Source organism: Pocillopora damicornis, chromosome 1 (genome assembly GCF_964200805.1).
Source record: "Pocillopora damicornis chromosome 1, jaPocDami1.2, whole genome shotgun sequence".
NCBI lineage: Eukaryota > Metazoa > Cnidaria > Anthozoa > Scleractinia > Pocilloporidae > Pocillopora > Pocillopora damicornis.
In genome coordinates this window covers 8,307,678-8,330,123 of record NC_142670.1, presented here as the reverse complement: position 1 = coordinate 8,330,123, position 22,446 = coordinate 8,307,678, and the positions used below count along the sequence as shown (strand labels likewise).

At 39.1% G+C, this 22,446-nt stretch overlaps 3 protein-coding genes across 3 annotated transcripts; all 3 read right to left on the bottom strand.

Annotated features, from left to right (window-relative positions):
* Window positions 1-390: 390 nt before the first annotated feature.
* LOC149051784 (polycystin-1-like protein 2) lies at window positions 391-6,894 on the bottom strand. The gene is made up of 4 exons (XM_089187196.1): window positions 6,667-6,894; window positions 5,012-6,268; window positions 3,166-3,334; window positions 391-2,707 (listed from the first exon to the last, which is right to left on the bottom strand). Exons 2-4 carry the CDS (start codon window positions 6,209-6,211, stop codon window positions 1,035-1,037), a joined length of 3,042 nt encoding a protein of 1,013 aa, XP_089043322.1. The 5' UTR covers window positions 6,212-6,268; window positions 6,667-6,894; the 3' UTR covers window positions 391-1,034.
* On the bottom strand, window positions 6,640-11,357 carry LOC149051783 (sperm receptor for egg jelly-like). The gene is made up of 8 exons (XM_089214749.1): window positions 11,324-11,357; window positions 10,313-10,668; window positions 10,035-10,190; window positions 9,248-9,373; window positions 8,756-8,941; window positions 8,317-8,565; window positions 7,224-7,943; window positions 6,640-6,900 (listed from the first exon to the last, which is right to left on the bottom strand). Exons 1-8 carry the CDS (start codon window positions 11,355-11,357, stop codon window positions 6,640-6,642), a joined length of 2,088 nt encoding a protein of 695 aa, XP_089070875.1.
* Window positions 11,358-14,307: 2,950 nt separating this feature from the next.
* Window positions 14,308-18,463, bottom strand: LOC149051782 (uncharacterized). Its single transcript, XM_089187245.1, has 7 exons — window positions 17,958-18,463; window positions 17,405-17,466; window positions 15,850-15,947; window positions 15,623-15,723; window positions 15,336-15,514; window positions 14,888-15,061; window positions 14,308-14,665 (listed from the first exon to the last, which is right to left on the bottom strand). The coding sequence occupies exons 1-7, from the start codon at window positions 18,351-18,353 to the stop codon at window positions 14,554-14,556; spliced, it is 1,122 nt and encodes a 373-aa protein (XP_089043371.1). The 5' UTR covers window positions 18,354-18,463; the 3' UTR covers window positions 14,308-14,553.
* Window positions 18,464-22,446: the final 3,983 nt, after the last annotated feature.

Genomic DNA, 22,446 nt, shown 5'->3' with positions numbered 1-22,446 from the left:
GTACCTGACAACCAAGAAGGTGCTTGCAAAAGCTAATTGAGGAAAATGTGACTGAGAAGCTATCACTTACGCAGGAAGCGCCATCTAGCTTACCACGGACGTGAAGGGTTTGGCCATGGTCGCGGCCCACTGCGTTTGAGCCCTTTGTTGACATCAATGAAATCAATTGATTTTTGGAGCACGCGTGAAATGTTCCTTATTGGGATCAGTCATTGTCAATCGTCTGGCGGGAGGGGGGATCCCATGGTCTTAAGGGGGCACAGTTGGGGGATCAGTCGTCAACAATGAAGTGAGTCAATACGCTCGATACCAGCAGAATTTTAATCCTACATACATACATTCATACATATATATATACATAAGTACATAACTTAACTTCCGTTCGAAATTTTAGAGTAGCATAGTGGTGCTAATTTCTCCGAACAAAGAAACTGTCTAAGTGAGTAAATAAGTAAGTCTTATTCATGGGAAACACTAATTTAATTTCATAATTATATTTCAATAAATGAAACCAATCAAATATATTAAATAAGATAAGTAAAGGCTACTTGTTGCTAAACAATAAAATGATCAATAGTCTCAAATACAATTTTAAAATCTTTAAAGTCATTGAGGCTCGAACATATTCGTCTAAATCGTTCCATCTTTTTGCAGCAGAAGATATATAACAGACGGATTATATAACATAACAATACTTAACTTCCTTCGTGTAACTCTATTTTAAATGATATGAAGCAGTTCATATTTTTTGCCGTTGAATATGAGCCATATTTATAAACAATCAATAGACTCCAAAGAAAAATTGTATACAGGTTCTTCCTTTGAGATCAGCTATAAAAAAATGTAAAAAAAAAATGACTTTCTAAGTTTTTATCCTCTTTTTGCTATTTGCCACAATGCTACGAAACCCTGGGGAATTCCTGCAATTTCTTTGTGTGTTCGAGATGATTTATGCTTAACGATCCGTTTTTTTACAATGATTTCGATGAAGTATTTTACTTCCTTTCACCTTTTTTTTTTTACTCTCTCTCTACTTAGCAGAGATAGACCTCTGCTGTTATTAATAAATAATCAAATTCTTCGTCTTCTGCTGTGAACCCTGAGACAATACTCTCCAGCCGCTGTAACAGGTCACGTTCTCTCTTACGTAATTTACGGAGGGAAGACTCGACGACATCCTCTTGAAATCTTACTTTCTTTTTTTCTCTACGTTTGCTGCGGTCGTCATTGCTTTCACCTTTCAGAGATTTTAACGTGTTGCTTATCCTGTCGAACAATGCTTGTCTCATTGTACTGCATTGCTGTTTATCTATTGTTTCTCTGGATCTTTTCTTCCTCCAAGCTATGATAGCTTGACTTATTAAATCAAAGTTAAGATTGGAATTGTTCGTGGGGTCAAGGCCAATGTTGTCAGATTCTTTGTCCTTCACTTCTGCTGATGTTTTAGAGGTTCTCGACTGTTTCAACTTGTTACTGATTGCATCGAAAAACTCTTTTCTTTCTTTTGAGCTCGAGCAACGGTTCTCATCGATAAGATCATACAGCTCACTTTCGCTCACAAAGTTCTTAGCATCCAAAAGAGCATCGTTGATTATGCCAATAAAGAAGTTCATACAGAGAATAGTGAGAGTGAAGAGAATTAAGAAGGCGAATATTTTGGCGTATATGGTGTCGGCCTGTGCTAATTCATTGATTGGTCTAGCTTTCACTCGACCAAGAGTTAGCTCGAGTTGGAAATAGGCTCCTTTTAGCACCGAAGAGTAGTGCTCAGATACACAGCCAAACACTAAGACACCGAAGTGCAAAAATGCCACAAAGAAAATGGATAAAACGATGCTAAAGGATAACAAAGATCGTGCAGATATCTTCAATATTGCGGAGAATAGAGCAACATAGTTGTTGAAGCGAATGATTCGCAATAGCTTGGTGGTGATGATGAAAGTAAGAATTCCAAGTACCACATTTTCCACTTCTTGGCAAGTGATAGCTTCTTGGAAACTTAGATTTCCGTAAATATTTTTATGCAGTTTTCCCATGGTTGAAATGGTTTTACTTTGTCGTATTATGTACATCACCACGGAAATCAGAGAAAAAACAATTTGAAATATCTCGACCCAATTCCAGATAGACTTGAAATATCGAAAACGATGACTGTAAAGTCTGAAAATTTCCCTTCCAAAATACAGAAAAACGAATACAATGTACAGGAACAAGCAAATCAAATAAAACTGATGCGAGGGTGTGCCTGTAGAATCAAGTGAAAGAACACGAATTTGCATGCAGGCTGCTTTCAGTCCAGATGCATCAACTTCATAGAGGTATGTGGCAACACTTAAAATATTCACCGACGGGTTGAATGTGGAAAACTCTGCCAGGACAACTCTGGTTTGCCTGTCAAGCCAACCGTTGTTTTGTAAATTTGTTACTATGCTGAACCCCGTATGGTTATCATAACCGAGGTCTGCTACAAATCCTCCTCCATAATAAAAGGAGAAATGTCCCCACCTGGGTGTAGTGTCGGTTTTCTCGGCATGTTGATATCGCCATGGCTTCGGGCAAAGTTGTAATAACTCGTCACTCCTCGCAGCATTGTCGACAAGCCTCCAGCCTGGTTTGTTGTAGGCGGTCTTGTCTTCGTTCTTTGTCGAGTATCCTTTGAAACATTCTTGGAACGATGTTTCCATATAGTTTAGGACTTTACATTGCGCTGAAAGTTGGAACAAAAGCTCATGATTAGGAAGTATTTTTTGGTATTCATTTCACTCAGGGATGACACATTTCGTACTTTTAACAAATATGGACATCTCTTGTTATGGAGAATTATTAGAAGCCTTCAAAGTAGCATTTGCTTCCGGAGGAAAGGAGCGTCGTCATCAAAACCTGAATTTAATCAATGTTCATAATAAAACGCAGCTACCTAAACACTCGTCTAGATAATTGTCAGAATGCTCAGGAGTCGAGAAAATTGTAACCAGTGCATGTTCAATATTTTTTCCTTAAGAATTTCAATAAGCTATTGTTTAACTCTATAATTAAGTTTGTGCACCGATTGCTTCTCTATCAGGCAAAATTATATATGTATAACTATAATATGTGAAATGACGTGTGTGGGTAAATAGCCTTTCAATGAAATGCAAAGAGGAATAAAAATGGAAAAAAAATTACTCGCTTTCACTCTGAGTTGCCTTACTCGAGCCATTCCGACGAGAAGAGAGTGTTTATTACCAATATAAATTGTTTGCTCATCCCTTTGACCGTTGTACCATCTGCCGTAAGTCATACCTGGGATGAAAACACGCTCTAACCAGCTCCAGTACATTGTATTGTTTGTCACCTGAATTAGTACAAGATCATTGGGTTAAATAAATAAATAAATAAATAATATATAATAATATATAATAATATATATATATATATATATAGGAAGTCTGCAAGTCGATTTTCGCGTGGAACAGTGCTCAATACGTTGAAGCAGAGCAGAATAAATATAATTAGAGGAAAAAAGGACGCAACTACATTTCCCGACAAGCCTGTTTCGTGAATCGCTTCACTCTTCAGGGGTTTAATGAAAGAATATTCATGTGACTATCGTGTATATACTAGGAAAATTTACATAATACGCGGTAAACTTAAAAACTTTAAAGTTCAGCTGTTGCGTAGCAACGTTTGTTTCTGTGTCGGCATGAAGATACGAGTTCGTTACGCTTATTTAGTGATGAGAGGTCGGGTCGGTAAATTATTAGGAATTTTTCTTTTAGGCAGAGGTTGCATCTTTTACTGGAGCTGTTGTAGGGAGAGCTAGATGATAAGACGCGCCATGAAATAGAATAGTCAATGTTGTCGTTCTTGAGTGTTCTCAAAGACGACGCCATAAAGATTAAAAACGAAACGAAGCTGCCCATCGCCGCCGACAAAAACACGAACTTCTACAAACTAGAACCATCCGAAACAAAAACAAAGCGTTGCTACGCAATAGCTGAACTTTAAAGTTTTTAAGTTTACCGCGTATTATGTAAATTTTCCTAGTATATACATGATAGCCACATGAATATTCTTTCATTAAACCCCTGAAGAGTGAAGCGATTCACGAAAGAGGCTTGTCGGGAAATGTAGTTGCGTCCTTTTTTCCTATTATAATATATATATATATATATATATATATATATATATATATATTAATGAATTGTTAATTGAATTATCATTAGTTAACAAGGGTAATGAACCCGTGTCTTCATACCTTCACAGAAACAAAGCGTTACTGCGCAACAGCTGAACAAAGCACCTAAATTTACCGCCACATTTATTATGCAAACTTTATAGTATATCTTCGATGGTTACAAATATTCTTTCCATTAAAATCCCCTGAAGAATGATCTAATCACGAAACAGGCTTGTCGAGAAAAACCTTGGTCTCTTTTTTTTTTCCTTAGCTCAATTCATATCACGCTGTACTTCCATGTATCAAGCACTGTAATACGGAAAAACCGAAACATAGACTTCCTATATATATATATATATATATATATATATATATATATATATAATTTTTTTTAAGTATAGCTGTATGGATAGACGAGCAGAAGTTTGAGTCACACAAGCGAGTTACTATTTATGAGCGTGTCTTAGACTATTATTCTCACTTGCTTATTTTCATTGCACCCATCCCCTCAAATATTATGTTTGCCGCTTTCTGGCTCTTCTCCTATAGCAGAATTGAACACCATTGTCTTCATGGGATTATACATCTATTGCTTAGAATTTCTTTCCAGTCCTAAATTTGGGTCTCGCGCACTAACATATCTCTTGTACCCTGTTCTAAAGGGATATTCCTACTCAAAACATCCATTACAAAAGCAGAAAATGCCTTAGTCAGCTCTTCAAGAGGCCGGCAAAGTAAAATTTTACTTCATATATTTGATTTTGGATCTCCGTGGGAACGAAAAGTCGTAAGATAAATTAAACACGCGAATTTCAGCTATGGATTTATCATAATCAAATAATGTTTACTCACCTTGCCAAAGTTTGGTAGTCCATCCTGGATTGATTTCGTCATCAAGTACCGATGGTCATTTCTGTTTCCATAGCACACTGCCATAAGCAAGAAAACGAAGACCAAGTATAAACCCAACTCTGTGAAATAACGTGTCACGTTCTGTTTCTTAGCTTGTCGTCTCCTCATCTCTTCCACATCTGATAATTTCAGTGTCCAAAAATGTTTCTCATAGTACCCAGTTTTAACTTGTTGAGGGCTTTCGCAGGCGTGTACTTTTGATCTCTTCGCTTTTATCTTTAAAATGGCCGCAAATGCTAAAGCTGTGAAGAACACCTTTACTGGTTCCTTGATCGTTACATCCTGCGCGAATGAAATAAGCATCGAAGAAAGCCACTGCTCACTGACACTCTTTTCCCAAATTAGACTGTAGAAAATTGAAAACGCAGCCGAAGCACTACAAGAAAAAAACAACAAACACCAAGCGATACCAGAGATTAGGGTACCTTTAAGACGATAGTCATTGTTCGTCGCAGACTTTTCAGCTCCTTTCTGAAACAGAATCACTATGACAATGTTTATGGGTGTCACAACAAGCGCGCTTTCAATTCCAGTTACCACTTGTCTCCACGACATTTTCAGTGGTCCGAATTGGATAGGCTGTTCATATTTGCCCTCTAACTTATAGAACATCGCGTTAGCAAACATAGATGTCAAAAGCACTGAGAGGCAGCAAGAAAGCCGCTGTACTCTTGTAAAGCGGCTTTTTCTCAGCTTGGCTGCTACTGAAATCCAAATATGCCACTCCGCGAGTCCTCTTCGCCAACGTCTTGCAACTTCATTGCCAAAATCCAAATGATTTGAGGTCTGGTCGATTACTCGCTCGATGCGCCCATCTCCGCGCTCAAGAGCAAACCACTGATTGGCTATGAATTTCCACGACTGCTTGGATTGTACGTCCCGAATCAGGATTTCTTCTAGGTACCACGAGGGATTATCCCCAAAATTATCATGTCCAATCTGCACTCCTTGAATCGCACCAAGTGATTTGTTAACATAAAGTACAAAAACATTTGAATTACCTCGTGAGAATAACGTATTCACTGCACCAGGCTCTTCTTGGCTAAGCTGAAGAATACCACTCTTTCCATCAGAACCGTAAATTTCCAAAGGAACATGAGCAGTAGTGCCTGAGTTTTTCCAAACCCCTGTTGTAATCATTATATTATATTCATAGGTTCTGCTTGAAGATGATGGAAGTTGGATCGGTAATTCCTTCTAAAAAAAACATGATAAAGCATGAATCACATGGCTAGCTGATTTATATTCTTAATTCGCTGTTTTGGTTCCAGTCCAAAAAAAAAAAAAGGCTATCACTTCATTTTTTTAAAACCTTTTTATTTTCTCAACACTCTAACTCCCAGGGGTGACCAACATGCAACTTCTCCAAAAAAAATCCGTACATTATCCAGGTGACAGGTCACGAGAATACTCAAAATTATGGGGTAGATTTTGTTATCTTGATCTATTAGCAAATTGTCATGACTTATTTACAAACAAATTGTATAGCAACCGGAAGGAGATTTAAGAACAAAATCATGGGAGTGAAATGGTCATGCTGGAGACCATACTCCGTTAAAACAACAGTCCTAAGCAAAATCTCGCTCGACACTCACATTTTTCGCGTCTTCCTCATCGAATTTCCTTACGATAACAAGCACAGTCACATAACATAATAAAATCACCGCAATAACTACAATTACTGCGATATTTCCAGTTTCTGATAACTGCTGAAACTCGACTAAGACTTTGTCAAAGTCAATGGGATTCGGTTCCACTAAAAGACTTCCCCCAAATGATGTCAAGTGGCTACAGCTACAGCTTAAAAATCCATCTAATTGTGGTAAAACCTGAAATCATAAATGCAAGATGTTAATGATAAAAATTATCATTTCGGCTGTCACCATAAATCACACTGTATCTTTTTTGTTTTAAGGTGCTTCTGTGCCTCAGTTGGCTATCAAATCGATTCGACTGTCGTCTGAAAATGTTCTCTAATCAAAGATTAGCCTGAATTAAATGATTAATGCTTAATGAGTGAAGATTATTACAATACCACAGCACTTTTGCAAACATTACCCGGGAAAGCTCAAATTATATGACTAGTGTTGAATACGATTCCAAATTAGATAAAAAAGATTACAATGGAAAGCGTTATTTAATTTTCACTTACTCGACAACCAGATGATATCCACTTGTCACACGTTTCTGACCAGTAAACACAACTACCCAAGGTCACCTTCAGAGTGTAGTTCTGGTCTGTTGTGGAATCATAAACTGGCATCACAGGGACATTTTCACTCTGGAGCGGGGCAGGTGGTGGATCTTTGACTTCGACGCAGGAGCGCTTCCTTCGCCTTCCACCAAGACAAGATCTTTTCTCCCTTGTGTGAGATAAGTTCACTGTGGCATTGTAATTTTTTAAGCCGAGAAAGTATTTCCCAGGACGCTCAGCCAGAACCTGTATCGTCGCATTTGGATTCAAGGAGCAGACTGTTTGCCCTGCACTTAGCATCCAAATACACTTTTCGTCTTGAGAGATAGTGGCATTGAGGTCGTAGTCTTGAGTTGTCGGTCGCTGATTAAAACGCATATAGACAAAAAGATGTACGGTTGGATCTTGAGGTTTGATTTCCATTATCAGCAAGGTGTTTTCATACTTGACTTTTATCTCGTGGAAACGTAGATCATCGTTCTTTGTGAAATACCATGACTTTTCTGAAGCAGAGATTTTCTGAAGTTTTAAAGGCGTAACGATAACAATGTCTTCCGTAAGATTTGATACTTTAATAAGCTCGCTGTCGTTGTTTTTCAAGTGCAGGGTTACAACATCAGTGCCAACTCGCTCCTTTGTGGCGTCCCAAGTGTAAGGGTTGAAAGAAAATGAGAGCATCTAAAAGAAGAATAATTAAGAATTTTGCTTGTTTGTTCTGTGGACTGTTATAATTGAACACATAAACATGGTACTCCGTCTTACTATTAATCATAAGTTATCATAAGTTGAGATCAAAATAAAACTGAAAATATATTTGAAAAACAACGAAAAATAAATAACATTCATGTGGCCACTTCGGTCACATGACTCGATTCTTTTTTGTTGCCCAAGTGCCAGAGTTGAACACGTCAAAAGCAAAACAAGAAATATGATTGCTGGAGGTAACAAGCAACCTTTAAGTGCTATTTTAACTTGACTGGTGTCGGTATCTGCAAAAAAAAAAAAAAAAAAAACTTGGATTGAAATTTGCCTGAAGGGCAGGAATACTTACCTGAACATTTACAAAACTTGTTTTGTTCACTCCAGAGAGTAACTTTTGGCTTTTAGACGGTAAGATAAACTGGCCTTTTCCTGATTTTATTTTCAGTCCTGAAAGTCTATGAAGGCTGTATCTTCCGAGTGTCATGTATAGTTGTCCCGCTGTGAATGATATCGTTCTTTCATCAGGTACTGTCAAGGCCAACGCTGAGTCTGCAACTTTCTCGAGGGCCTTCATTGAAATCTTCACCAGTAGTTTACCCTGTAGAAATTTCATAAATAACCATATAATGTAAGCAAACTATGGATTTTCACAAGCTTAAAACAAACATACATACAAACAAACCTTAGAAGGTCCCAAATATGAATGAAGAAGGGAGTAACGGTTAAGTTTACAACAATCATCAATGGACCATTCGCCAATTAATAAAGACTAATGTACATTACAGTACCAGTTGTTGAAAACTTGATTTGAAGTTTTCTGATGCAATCACTGCTGCAGCCTTCAACACGCTATTAAGACATGAAGCCAAGTTTTCTGCTGATTGCTTTGTCAGTGGTATGTCTGGTACGTCTTGTTTCTGGGCAAGAGACCATAGTCGTGACGTCATTGAACTGATAGCAGATAAGGATAACTTCTGTGGAGTGCAAATGAATTTAAACGAAGCTAAAAATGCTTGCTTTCAGATTTCTTTCCTTATGACCGTCCTAGAGATAATTTGTGGCGAATTAGTTAAAGTATGTACAAAACTATAGGTTGGTTCATTTGATAACGCAATAGTTGCTTGTTTTTATGCTTGTTCATTTCCGTTTTCTTCGTCTTTGCTGTTGTTGTTATTGCTGTTTTTCTTGAGCTTTTCTGGTCAAATAGTTTCACGGTATGAAAACTTGACGTAACCACCAACGCTATTCCAGCCCCAAAAAATATTACGTAATTAGCTTACCAAAAACTGATGGGGCACTTTCTCCACAACCTGAAGAGCAGAACCGATAACTGATGATTTTTGAAGCAGGTCGAAGACAGTTTTCGTTTCCAAGGGCGAAATTTTATCAAGGATGTCGTTCATCACCTTAAACAACCATAAAGATTTTAGCTTAAAGTTATTGAAACCAGTAAAGAAATAGGCAACCAGACTGTATCCCCCAAGTGAGGCTCGTTCCAAAGATATTGATCTAAAGACATATTTAGACTAACGTATCAGATTTCCCTATGACATTGCCAGTTAAAACCCATCAAATGATTTGCAAGGGCATGATTGATCTAAATGCATCAAATTACCGAAAACGTCCAAGCAGAAAAAAAAAAGGAATATTTGGTGATTTCTGCCCATGAAATGTATTTTCAAACCTCAATTTCAAGACGTTGTAAGTATTCCTTTATTCAAAGCATTCTCCTCAGCATTCTTCATTCGTCAGAACGGAAGGTGAATCGCGAGAATAATGGAAAGTCAACGCTTAAAATGCACGAAACAATTCTCGTGCTGCAAAAACATCAGATATTTAACGCATAAGCCTCCATTTTTCTCAAAAGTATGTTGATATATTTAATGTATTATACTTGTCTGTTCTTCGAAAGTTGATTTTTTTGTATTGTTATTATTTTCTTCATACAAATGTCTTCTCATTTTTTTGCACGTTTGGCCCTTGGCAAACTCTTTGCTTTTCGGATACTACCAGAATGAACTAGTTTTGTTTCACTTTTTTAAGTAACGAATTGAGTTTGAAAACTACCTTGTATTTCTCCTGCAAATCCATTGAGGTTTCATGTGAAACTGATCGAAGTAAAGCATTTGCTATTAGCGCCGCTTCTGTCAGGTTTTTGATCTTAATGAATTTCTCACGAAGGTTTGCGATAAATTCGGGTGTTACATTCGGAGATGGCTTGATCTGCAAAAGTCAAAAGTAGTTATCTATAACTATAATTAATCTATTACTAATAGGGACTAAAAGAATTCAAATATTCTCACATCCTTTCACGCTAAACATTAAACTAATGGTCAGCGACCTACCTGAACTTTCAAAGAGACTGGGGAGGCAGAAATTCCACAATTGTAGGTCACTGTAGCGATAACTTTGACGGTAAAATTATCTGTACTGATCCCAGGCGGTATCCAAGAGGTAGTTATGTTGTTGTTAACGCCACGATATAACACATTGTACAAGCCATTCTCTAGCCTGTATTGAAACTGGTAGGACAGAGGGGTGTTGTCACTTTCCCAGTTGCTACAGCTCAGACTGAAATTAGTCTCCAGTGAGATGCCGCTTGGCGGAGTGATGGAGCAGTCCCCCCCTCTAGGGGGTATTGCTGTAGGGGTTATTGATGTAGAAAAATCGTAAGTATTACTATCAGTCCCAATCCTTACACCTAATAGACCATTAACAGAGTCAGGGGAAAAATTTACGCGCCAACAGCTGCAAAATTTCTTTCAATTACCGGTACAGAAAAGTTCTAAATAGACCTGTGATATCTAACACCAGGAGTTCCAGATATATTGAAAGAAAATAGAATTAAGTCGAAAAATTAGAATGCAGCGTGAGCTGGAAAAGCAAGATTATAAAAAAAAAGAGTATACTCATACAGGTTACTTTAATGAGAAATCTAAGCAAAATATTCGCCGCATTTAACCCTTAAACTCCCAGAAGTGATTAACATGTAACATCTCCCTGTGACATCCAACTAACCGAGAAATGTGTGGCAGCTAGAGGGAGAGTTAACAATTAGATCTTGGAAGTTAAAGGGTTAACAGTTTTTTCAACATCTACATGTGCTCGTACACATGCATTAACAGCTTTAATGTTGACAAAACTCGTACTCATGCAGATTTCCTATAAACCTGTGGTATAAGCCTCATGTGATGACTTCAAAACTTTGATGCTCACTTAGAGGAGAATGCAAAAATAAATTCCATATTCCTACTTATTCAGTTTAGGTTATGTAAATCAAATTGAGTCAAACGTTCTTGCAACAACACGATCAAGACTTATGTACAACTACCGGTAATTTATGAGTGTTAGCCTACCTGGAACGATAACCTTCAAATACAGTTTACGCATTAATCCTTAAAACCCTTCTAACAATGACTCACATTTAATCTCTCCCTACAGTACCACCCCTAAGTCACACATTAAGCCCATGAGAATAAAAGAGATGATCACCAACCCTAAGAAGCTTTTGATTGTTCTACTTGATTTAGCAACTTGGGAAACGTGTAGAGAACAGTATGGAAAATATGCATACAGATGTTAAGGTGCAAAGGGTCTACATTGTATCTGCTGACAATTTTCCAGCCGGATGCTTTTCAAGTTGTGAGAGCATTGTTCCAATTTCATTTAAGAGAATTTATGAGAACTACCCTCCCCTCAGACCAGTCATCAATTATTTGAGAGGGGATCAGTCAGCGATACGAGGGCAAATGTCAAACAAATAAGGAGGTTATCATCTCATCACTGTCTCATTCACTGTGAATAAGACAATGTTAATGACTGTTACTTCTTATCCAGAGAAAGGAAGGATATGGTTTGCAAAACTCTCCAAATTATTATTTTTAAAACCTATCAAGTTATAGCTCTCATATTCTTGCCTTCTACACTATGTTGATGTGAATTAATTCAATCTCCATGTGTCAAAATATAAATAACGTACTCATCCTTTGTACACCCCAAGATCATTGTGTATATTCTCAACACTGTTCTCTGTGCATTTCCTAATGTTCTGAATAAGAGAATTTGTTACGCAATCAAGAATTTCATCTATCGACCTTAATGTTTGATTCAGGGTTGATATTGTAAGGAGAAATAGAATGCTAGTCACCCACAGGGAGTGAGAGGGATAATTTATGTACCCTTAAACATTAAAGGGAAGGAGGCAGGTCAAAATTAAAACATGACGTCAAAGAGGAGATTGCCCATGAATTTCAGTCCTAATAAGAAGAGGATTATTGGTTTTCCAGATTTTTTTCTTTTTAAACTCAAATATCTTGTGATCAATTGACTAAATCAAATTTTCCTTTGAAGAATGGGTAACAGCATTTGTAAGAACACCACTTTTGAAATCTTGAGCCTGAATATTTATTGCCATCCAATTTACATGTCACAACGTGGTAAATACTACAAAATTAAATAATTGCACAATTCTTAACAAAGGATGACAGGCTACAGACTCATTCTAACAAAAACAGGGTCAATAGTTCCAGAGCTTCTCTCATACATTCGTGTTTACAAAAAATCATTAACTTTTTTTTCTCAGGGGGGGAGGGGGGTTCCAATATAAATAAAGTAGTTGTGCCAAGCACAAATACATTATTTCAGTTCTCTTTGTACAAGTCAGATGAAAGGTACATTCCTGTATTGGGACTGACATTTCAATTTCCTCTGTCAGCAAACTGTTATCATCAGAAGTACAAGCCAAGACGTATTTACCAATTAAGCGCTCAAGTTTCCCCAAAAGTCACCCTTGTTACGAAGAGTAGATTACACTACTTTTCCGGGCCATCTTCAGCTGGACCATCCTGTTACATGTGTAAACATAAAATGTTACTCTCATGATTAAATACTGAGCTGAATAAAAAATTATTACTTTTTTACAACCCGCTTCCTTTTATTGTCCTCCAGAAAAAATAAATGATGTTGCATCGAAGAGAAATGAAGAGAGTTACTGAAGTATTCCATTTTAAAAGATAATTCATCCTTGATGTTGCCTCAAAAACATCTCTTGATCTAAATTACAAATACCATTTCATGCCATGATGAAACAGTATCAATGAATAAATCTAACCAAGTTTATAACATAGCTAGTATATTTGTCTAATCAAATTCAATTGCGCGAGTGTGCTTCGTATTCCTATTGTGCACGCTCATGCCTTTAGCAAACAAATCCCTCGAGAAAAAAAAAATTTCCATCTGGTTGAAAATGTTATAAAACAAGTGGTTCATACGTCAGCTGTGCGTTCATCGATGAAGCACGCAGGAAGTTTGGTGAGCACTCAAAAAGCTGGAGTTGCTCACGGCTACGCGTCGAGCAACTCTTACGCATCTCTCGTGCTCTCCAAACTTCCCGCGTGCTTCATCGATGAACGCACGCTGACGTAAGAACCAATAGTTAATTGAATGTAAAATCCAAAATCTAATTAACATGCAGATAAGTAGGAAAAACTTCAAACATATCACAAGTCAATCACCAATAAAAACAAATGTTTCAAAATTTTATGATCATCATGTACAGGTATAGTCACTTCAGTTTGATTTTTTAGCTCATTCATGCTGAAAGCAATGAATGAGATAATGAGGTAAAGCAGATGTTGACGGAAGTTCTCGACCGTGGACGGAAGTTGTATCCCGTGGACGGAAGTTGCATTGCAGACTGGGAACGGAAATAGTCTCGCATTCTTCCCCTCCCCTCTTAGTAAAAATCAAATAAATTTCGGTGAAGTTCAGAAATTCACGCGGAAAAAATAAAATGTTTGTAGGGTTTGATAAAGATAATAAGCACAAATTACACACTGCGTGAAATAATCCGAATACGGTCCCTTATGTAAGTCTTATACAGTCAGTACACAAAGTCGTGTACGGGATCTATAAGGAGGTGTCATGATGTATAAGGTGCTGTTTAAGGATCAGTATACGTCAGGCTATGCCAAGAAAATAGCAGGATCTTATACACTTGTAGCAGGATTTCTTATACGCCAGTACTCGTTTCAGTATACATGTTGTATACGGAAGGAATTATGAGGTATACTGATTTTGTATGGAAGGCACGTATACAGTCGTTGCAGGATTTCTTATTCATTATTACACAAGTCCGTATATATGATGTATACTGCATGAAGCAGGAAAGGTACTAATAGTAGAAGGTGCGTATTGTGGGGCTTTAACGAGCCTTTTTTGAGCAATCTTAATGGGAAAATTCACCATTCTCGAGTATTCTTACGGAGTACGTTCAGCGTTAAAGATTTTTGCATTGCTTAGGTGTGATCTAGGTGGAATCATAAAATCGTGAATCATCTCATGCTTCAATTACAAATAGCTGTTAATTTATTTCAGTATTCCTCAGTCACGTGTTATTTTTTTCGTAGTACATATACATTAAAAAAAACTTAAAAACCTAACATTTGTGTTTCTCAAAAATAGTATTGTTAATAATAATGAGAAGAATGAAAGTTGAAAATCTAATTTACGAAAAGGTATAATCCAATGATTAAAAGTTGTGATTTATGTACAATCACACTATTCCTTTAACACACAGAAAAACAAACTATTCGTTCTCAAAATCACAATCGCTTCCTGAGGAGCTGTCATTATCACTTTCTTCTCCTTCTCTTTCTTCCGCTCTGCTTTCGTCAGTGGTCTCTTCATCCTCAAGTTCTCTGTTGAACCAAAAAAATGTTAGTTAAACAATGTAACAACCTTGTATAAAGGAAACAAGCATATTACGAAATTTTTCATAGCATGCAATATATAGAGACAGAGAATTTTACATCGGTTTACATACTTATACATTCTTATGTGCTTCACTTCCATATTTGGTAAACTAAAAGTAAAAGCGACAGCATCCAATAAGGAGTGTAAAGGCTAAGCAGTATTCTTACATTTCCGTTTGTTCCTGCTCTCTGCTTTGCATGATTTCCCTCCATTCATCGGACAGCGCCCATTTAGGAGAACCTGTGGGTGGCTCTCTTTCTACAGGCTCCCCTTTACGAGCCTTTGTTCGTTTCCACCTTTTGTTTGTTGCGTTTTCTGTCTTTTCGCTGCGCTTGTCAAGCCTAAGACAATAACAATATTATAATTAGAAAATGCCGTTGACTTGACTGAAACCGTGACGTAAATCCAACCCTTAAAAAAAACCGGGCAAAAAAGCGCTAATAGGTGACTAACAAATAAACTGACTTTAAAGCCTACCTGACATTTACAGTCCATCATTGTCAATAACAAGGAACAGTCTGGCAATACTGGACAATTTTTAAGGATAGAAACATTTCCATCTTTCTTGCTATTAGAAATATCAGTAAAGGACAAAACCTTTAGCATGCTTCTTACTTGTTTAGGAAAGCTTCAAGAGTTTTGCTCCTGTATTTTGGGGGCCTAGACACCCATCCTCCTTCGCCTTCATCAGTATCTGTGTCATCATCGTCACTAGACATGTGCTCTTTACTTAACTTTGCGAAGGCACGGGACTCAGTCTCATCCTTGACATGAGCTTTTCTTCTCTCATATTTCTATGAGATAAAGAAAAATTTGCTTTTAGTACTTTTCAACTGACTTTCATTGCATCATTCAAAATGTATCATTTAAGTTATTTTAATGCATATTAACTGTATACTTACTCGTTCTTTTCGAAGATTTTTCTTATTTTTCAATTTTATTTCATCCGTTATTTTTCCAAGAGCAGTCCTCCGTAAGTGCTCATGATACTTTTTGGCAGTTCCTGAACAAAACAAAAAAGGCTTTAATTTCAAAATTGCGTGATTGGGGCCTGATTATCTGTTATGGACAATAAATCTTGGTTGCAGTGGTGTCCTCTAGTTTTAAATTGCTTATATAGTAAACTTACGTTGTACAGCAGCTTTACCAAATCCACCTCGGTGGCCTTGGCGGCAAAGTTCATCAACAATCAGCTGAGTTACCTTTGTGTTGTGAGGGCTGGTGACCCTGACAGGGAGAAAATATACAAAATATTTAGGCCTCTGTATCTCGGTGAAAAAATTTCTTAGTGCCTTTACTTATTCACTCTTAAACTTGGGTTAAATGTATGGGTCCAGGTCTACATATGAGAAAAAGTGCTCATGGGTCTTCAAGCCTGCCTTAGGCCCCGTCCACACTGCGTCGGAGAAATTTGAAAACGCAGCTTCATTCCACGGTTAAGCCTACCGTCCACACTAATCCGGAGACGAAGACGGAGCTTTCCGAAAACGCTCTTCAAACTGAAGGAATTTGGCCTTGCGTTTTAGTGTGGACAGAGAACATTTTAAAAACGGAGCTTTTCGAAAACAATGACTTCACGATGATCTTGTGATTAATCCTAACCCTCAAGGATGCACTCAAGCGTTTTTGTCGCCGTTGATTGTTGCGTTTTCAAACTTCTCCGGCGGAATGTGAACGGTGAACATCTGATGCGCTTTCAGAGTAAAAAGTCCGTTTTCAAATCAAATTAGATTATATCAGTCCCACAAAAAATAATTACCCTGAAACCTGCATGATAAATTTTAATTACCAGTTGATTTCCGTTGCACGATTTTGATTTGACCTCTTTCCTTATTTCGGGTTTTCTAGCCCTTAAATTTCTTTCGAACATTGCCGATCGACTTAGAATACTTTCAAAATCCCCAAAAATCTGATGTTCAATTTGTAAAATCCCCGCCAGTTGTAGCAAAGTTGGCAGCGCGCGAAAACCAGGAAAATTGGTGAACATGGCCTTTGGTCAACAGCTTCCTTCCTATGAACGCGCGGGGAAATGGCGCAGAGGTACAGCAGTTACAGTGTTCGTCTTAGTATTATACGATCTGAACGCTAGGCAAATAACAGGAACCTACATGTATGGTACCTTTGAGCTTTCCGTCAACTACATGCTGAAAGTGTCTCGAACTAGTTCAGCTTGCCAGATCTAATTGCACGTCATGAGAACGCGATCTAGTTTTAATTGTTTAGAGTCGTTTCTCCCTACCATTAACCTAAAACTCTCTTCATAATTCGTCCTCAGTGATAAGAGAGAAATCAGATGTCTCGATGCGCAAATGATTATTTAGCGGGAATAACTCTCACCCAAGAAAGCTTGCCATGAGTGATTCTTCTGCCGGGACCTAAAAAAGTCCCGAGAACTCACCGGGTCCAAATATTTTCGCGCGCACAAGTTAATTGAAACTTTCGGAAACGGGCCCCTATTGTTATACAAAATACTTAGGCGGCAAGCTCAAAGTCCTTCCTCAAATAGGAAAGATGGCGGCAAAACGTTGCCAACAAAATCACAGAGTTCCGCGTGTAGCTTTGTCTTCGCGCTGACATTACGTGAATCATATACAATTTCATGCGAGTTGGAAATAGATATACATGCACTAGGTCGTTATCAGAATTTAAATTCTAAACAAGTGCACAGTTTAATTTTTACTTACGATTCCCTTCCTCTGTATTGCCTTGCGGGGTCTCTACTATTGTGGAGCTTGTGAACCTCTTCCTATTACACAAATTTAAATACTGCCGCAATTAGTGCAACATTATAAACTTCCATTTTCACGGTAAAGCAAGTAACTCACGTCACAAACAGGTTGTGTTCAGCCTCTCATGAAAACTCCAAAAACTAAATGAAATCTAAGTGACCTAAATTGAGCGGTACCAAGACAAAAGCTTGTAAGCTTTAATCACACCTACATGAAAATTTCTCACCTCGATCAACAGAACGACTGAAAAGCCAGAGCAAGCAGCTTCCCTTAAGCTTTTAAAATTAAAAAGTTAACCAGCGACTGACATGTATTCATTTAGCTTAACTGAGATTTTGAACGATATCATGTAACTGATGTAAATGAGAAAATTACCATCAGGGTGTAGTCTTCAATGAGAGAAATATACATCGTTGTTCGATCGTTTCAAAATGACGCCAACTTAGCAGAGGGAATCAGGTACCACAACAGCAATCCAAGGTTTTTCAGTCAAAATTTTTAAACTCACCTGAACAAGAAGAGACGATTTTGTTCTCTTTCTCTTTTTCCCTCGTCCATCAGAATCACTCTCGGTTCCATCTACGGGATGGGAAGAAAGCTTTTCTACCTTGCCGTCTAGGATTTTTACTTTTTCGGCCAGTTCTTCAACACGCTCGTTTGAGCTTCGCACGGTCTGAAGCAGTTCCTCAATCGACCTCTGGCAGGCAGCAAGGCCAGTGATCAACTGCTGCGCTGTTTCTCGTAAGGATAGGGGCGTACATCCGCTGGATCGGACAGAAGATGACGACCGACCAACTGAACTTACTCGCGAACTCGAACCGCTAGAAGGGGATGGAGTCCGTGATATTGAATAAAAATTGCTTGGTGCACTACCGCGACTTTGTGCGCTGGAATTCCGATCCATGTTTTTGAAATCAGATGAATAACACTATTTGAACCGCAGAAGAATTTGCATAAGTCGAGAAACAGTCTGAATCAGCGAACCTCGTGAACTGAAAATTCCCGCCACAAAGAACCAACAGTTTTGTCCTTTAAGACGCGAGAGAGCAAGATAGTGAGTCTGAGTCCAGTAAGCTTCTTTGAACACAAACTTTAATCACTTGAGAGGCAGGTTACCTTTAGAGCTAACGAAACAACAACAACGCGATAGCGACTCTCTTATTATGAAAATATGTTTTTTGTGTAACCCGAGAACTGACACGTGAGTAGTCCGAAGTGATTACATAACAGTTGAGAGTTACATAAGAAAGAAAAAGCAAACGTTGATGTCCGGAAGGTTTTTTTTGCATATCATAACATCTTTCCCTTTTTCCTATTTTTCTTTTTTTTTTTTTAACTATAACTCAATGTCAAACTTTTTAGGTGGCTTGATCAATCGTCCATGTCGTGTCCGTATTTCAGTTGTAGTAGCTTCGTGAGGTGGTCTTGCACTCAGCTCTGTTTGAGGTGTTGGGGGTAGTTGAGATCTTGGAGAGGACATGGATGTTCCTACTTGAGAACTTGCTGGAGGGGGTTGGTCCTGTTCCTGCAGATTGTCTGGAACGGTCAGGTCATCTTCGTCCATTTTGAAGGGGGTTTCTTGAAGTGGTTCCATGGTAGAACGCAACTGCTTGCGATTACGCCTGTAGGATCTACCATTGACTTCAACCTTGTAACTGCGAGAGGCCACTTTAGAAGAAACAACTGCTTTTGACCACTTTGTTTCTCCAGGCATCTTCATGCGCACTATGTCACCTGATTTGAGTTCTGAGAGTTGTTTAGCATGTTGGTCGAAATGTTTCGCTTGCTTGACACGATCCCTTTTGAGAAGATCACTAACTGTTTGGTCAGTCTTGAGTAAAGACTCTGAGAAGGGTAGAAGTGTCTTAGTTCGGCGACCAAAAAGTCGTTGGCACGGAGACATACCTGTCGCAGCAGTGGGGGTGTTGTGGTGATCCAATAAACCAAGATATGGATCGGATTGAGACAGAAGAGCTTTCTTCATTAAAGTCTTGCAGGTTTTGACTGCGCTTTCGGCCATCCCATTAGCTTGTGGATAGTGTGGTGAGGTGGTGATATGAGTGAACTTCCACGTTACTGCAAATCTTCGGAACTCTGAGGATGAGTACTGAGGACCGTTGTCAGAAACTACGTAATCGGGTACCCCATGTCGCGAAAAATGCATCTTCAGCTTGTGAACGACTGTCTGGGACGTAGTATCGGCAAGATGATCCAGCTCGATAAAGTTGCTGTAGTAATCAACTAATACGAGGTAGTTTCGGTTCTCGAAGGTAAACAAATCTGTTCCAACTCGTTGCCATGGCCTGTCAGGAACTGGGTGAGGCTGAAGAGGTTCACTGGCTTGTTCAGGTCTCACACTTTGGCATATAGAGCATTTGTCAATACGATTCTTGAGTTGTGCAGACATTCTTGGCCAGAAGAAAACCTCTCTGGCCCTTCGAAGGCATGCTTGGAGTCCCTGATGGGACTTGTGTGTTTCCTCTATCATGTCACGGCGAAGGCTCTCTGGAACAACGATCTTCGTTCCTTTGAAAACTAGGCCATCTTGGAGCGTCATTTCATCTCGGTATTTGAAGAAAAGCTGTGCGCTTGTAGGTACCATGGAAGTTTTTGTAGGCCAGCCAGCGCGTATGACTTGTGACAACGCTAGTAAAGATTCATCCTTGGCCGTTTCCACTTGAAACTTGGCAAGTGTCGACTCTGATATCGATAAGTCTTCAACAAAGTTGACAGTTTCTAGATCTTTATAGCAGGATGAGGTGCTAGCATTTGGTACCTTTGACTGCTTAGGTAGAACGCGAGAAAGTGCGTCAGCGATGTACATCTCTTTGCCTGGCTTGTAAGTGAGATTCAGGTCAAATCTTTGAAGACGTAGCATCATACGCTGTAATCTCTTAGAAGCTGTATTGATTGGCTTCTTCTGTATAGCAATCAGTGGCTTGTGATCTGTTTCGACTGTGACGTGCTTGCCATAAATGTAATGCTCGAAGTGCTCACAAGAGAATACAACAGCTAAGAGCTCCTTCTCAATCTGTGCGTAATTTTGCTCTGTCGACGTCAGTGCCCTGTTGGCGTAGTGAACTGGCTGTCCTTCCTGAAGTAGAGTTGCGCCAATGCCATACTGTGAGGCATCGCACTGTATAGTGACATTCTTACTCACGTCAAAGTACTGTAGGACTGGGGCTTTAGTGATGAGCTCTTTTATCTCCTTAAAGGCTTTATCTTGGGGGTGTTGCCAATGCCATTCTATTTCCTTCTTTTCCAACTGTCTTAAGGGCTGTGATGCTGTAGACAGATGTTGGCAGAATTTCGCCAGATACTGCACCATTCCCAGAAACTTTCTGAGTTCAGCGAGATTGGTAGGCACCGGATAGTCCTCTATAGCTTGTACCTTTGACGGGTCAGGTTTTAGACCTTCCGCTGTAAGGAGGTGTCCTATGAAAGGAACTTGTGACTGTCGAAGTTTCAACTTCTCGCTGTTGAGAGTGAGGTTTCTTTCTCTTGCGCGACTGAGGAAAGCCTTGAGATTCTGATCATGGTTGGCAATTGCAGCTTCATTAGAGTCTCCAAAACCGCAAACTAGGAAATCATCGGCGATGACTTCAACACCTGCGAGTCCTTCTACTAGCTCGTGCATTCGTTGTTGCCATACTTCTGGGGCTGAGTTTCTTCCGAATGGCATTCTGAGCCATCGATAGCGACCAAAAGGTGTGTTCATGGTTGTCAAGTAACTACTCTTTCCATCAAGTTGTACCTGCCAGAATCCACATTTGGCATCTAACACGCTAAAGACTTTAGCACCACTAAGGCGAGTTGCTACTTCCTCAATAGTTGGAAGTGGATAATGCGAGCGTTTCACTGCGCGGTTGAGATCTCGAGGATCCAGACATACTCGTATTTTCCCGTTAGATTTCTTCACTATGACAAGGCTAGAGACCCATGATGTCGGTTCCACTACCTTGGCGAGGATACCACTCTTCACCATGTTATCCAGCTCTAACTTGAGGGTCTCTCGAAGTGGGGCTGGCACTTTACGAGGGGGATGTACCACCGGGCGGAAACCTTCGTCCACTTGAATGGAGTAGGTTCCTTCAAGGCAGCCAATTCCAGTGAAGATATCGGTAAATTCATATAGGATAGGATCACTTCTAACATTTGACGAGACGTCAATTCTTTCGTCGTGAATCGCATTTACGTCAGCATCCAAGATTTTGACCAGGTTCATCTTTTCACACGTCGTTCGACAGAGGAGGGGTGTCAAATCTTGCTTCACAATGTGATAAAGAACTCCATATTTTCTTCCTTTCCGTTCAGTTAGTAGGCGGATTTGACCAAGTGGCCAGACTACAGTCTTGTTGTGCATGATGAGCCTTGTAAACGACTGTTCAAGGTTTGTACACTGTTTGTCTCCTGTAGCCCGGATGTAGGCACTTTTGGGGAGAATATTACATGAAGCACCTGTATCAATCTGAAGTTGTACTTGGGCATTATTGTTAAGGCACGCCGTTACATAAGCTGATGTGGGGGAGGGTTTGTGGCTGTAGATTTCACAATCTTGTACGTGATTGACAGAGCGAGAGTGGCATTTTTTTGCAAAGTGTCCGTCTCTGCCACATTTGGTGCATTTCTTGCCAACTGCTGGACAAGCTGACTTTTTCATCTCGTGAACAGTACCACAAAACTTGCATTCTCGTGTGTATACATTGTCGGGGTTACCAGAACTTTTCCCTCTTGACTTCCACGGAGGAGTCCGCTTCTTACCTGAAGTGTGTTTATGCGGTGTTGTATCCTCAGTCTGGGTCTTAGGCGGTTTCGTTTTCTTGGCTTTTACCCTGTTCACATTGGCTTCTTCAGTTGTCATGTCTAAAGCGCGTATATCAGTTAGCTCTTGTGTTCGCAGGATATCCAACGCGTTATCCAAAGTGAGATCTTTCTTCTCTAAAAGTTTCTTGCGTGACCGATCATTCTTGACTCCAAGGATGAGGCGGTCTCTTATC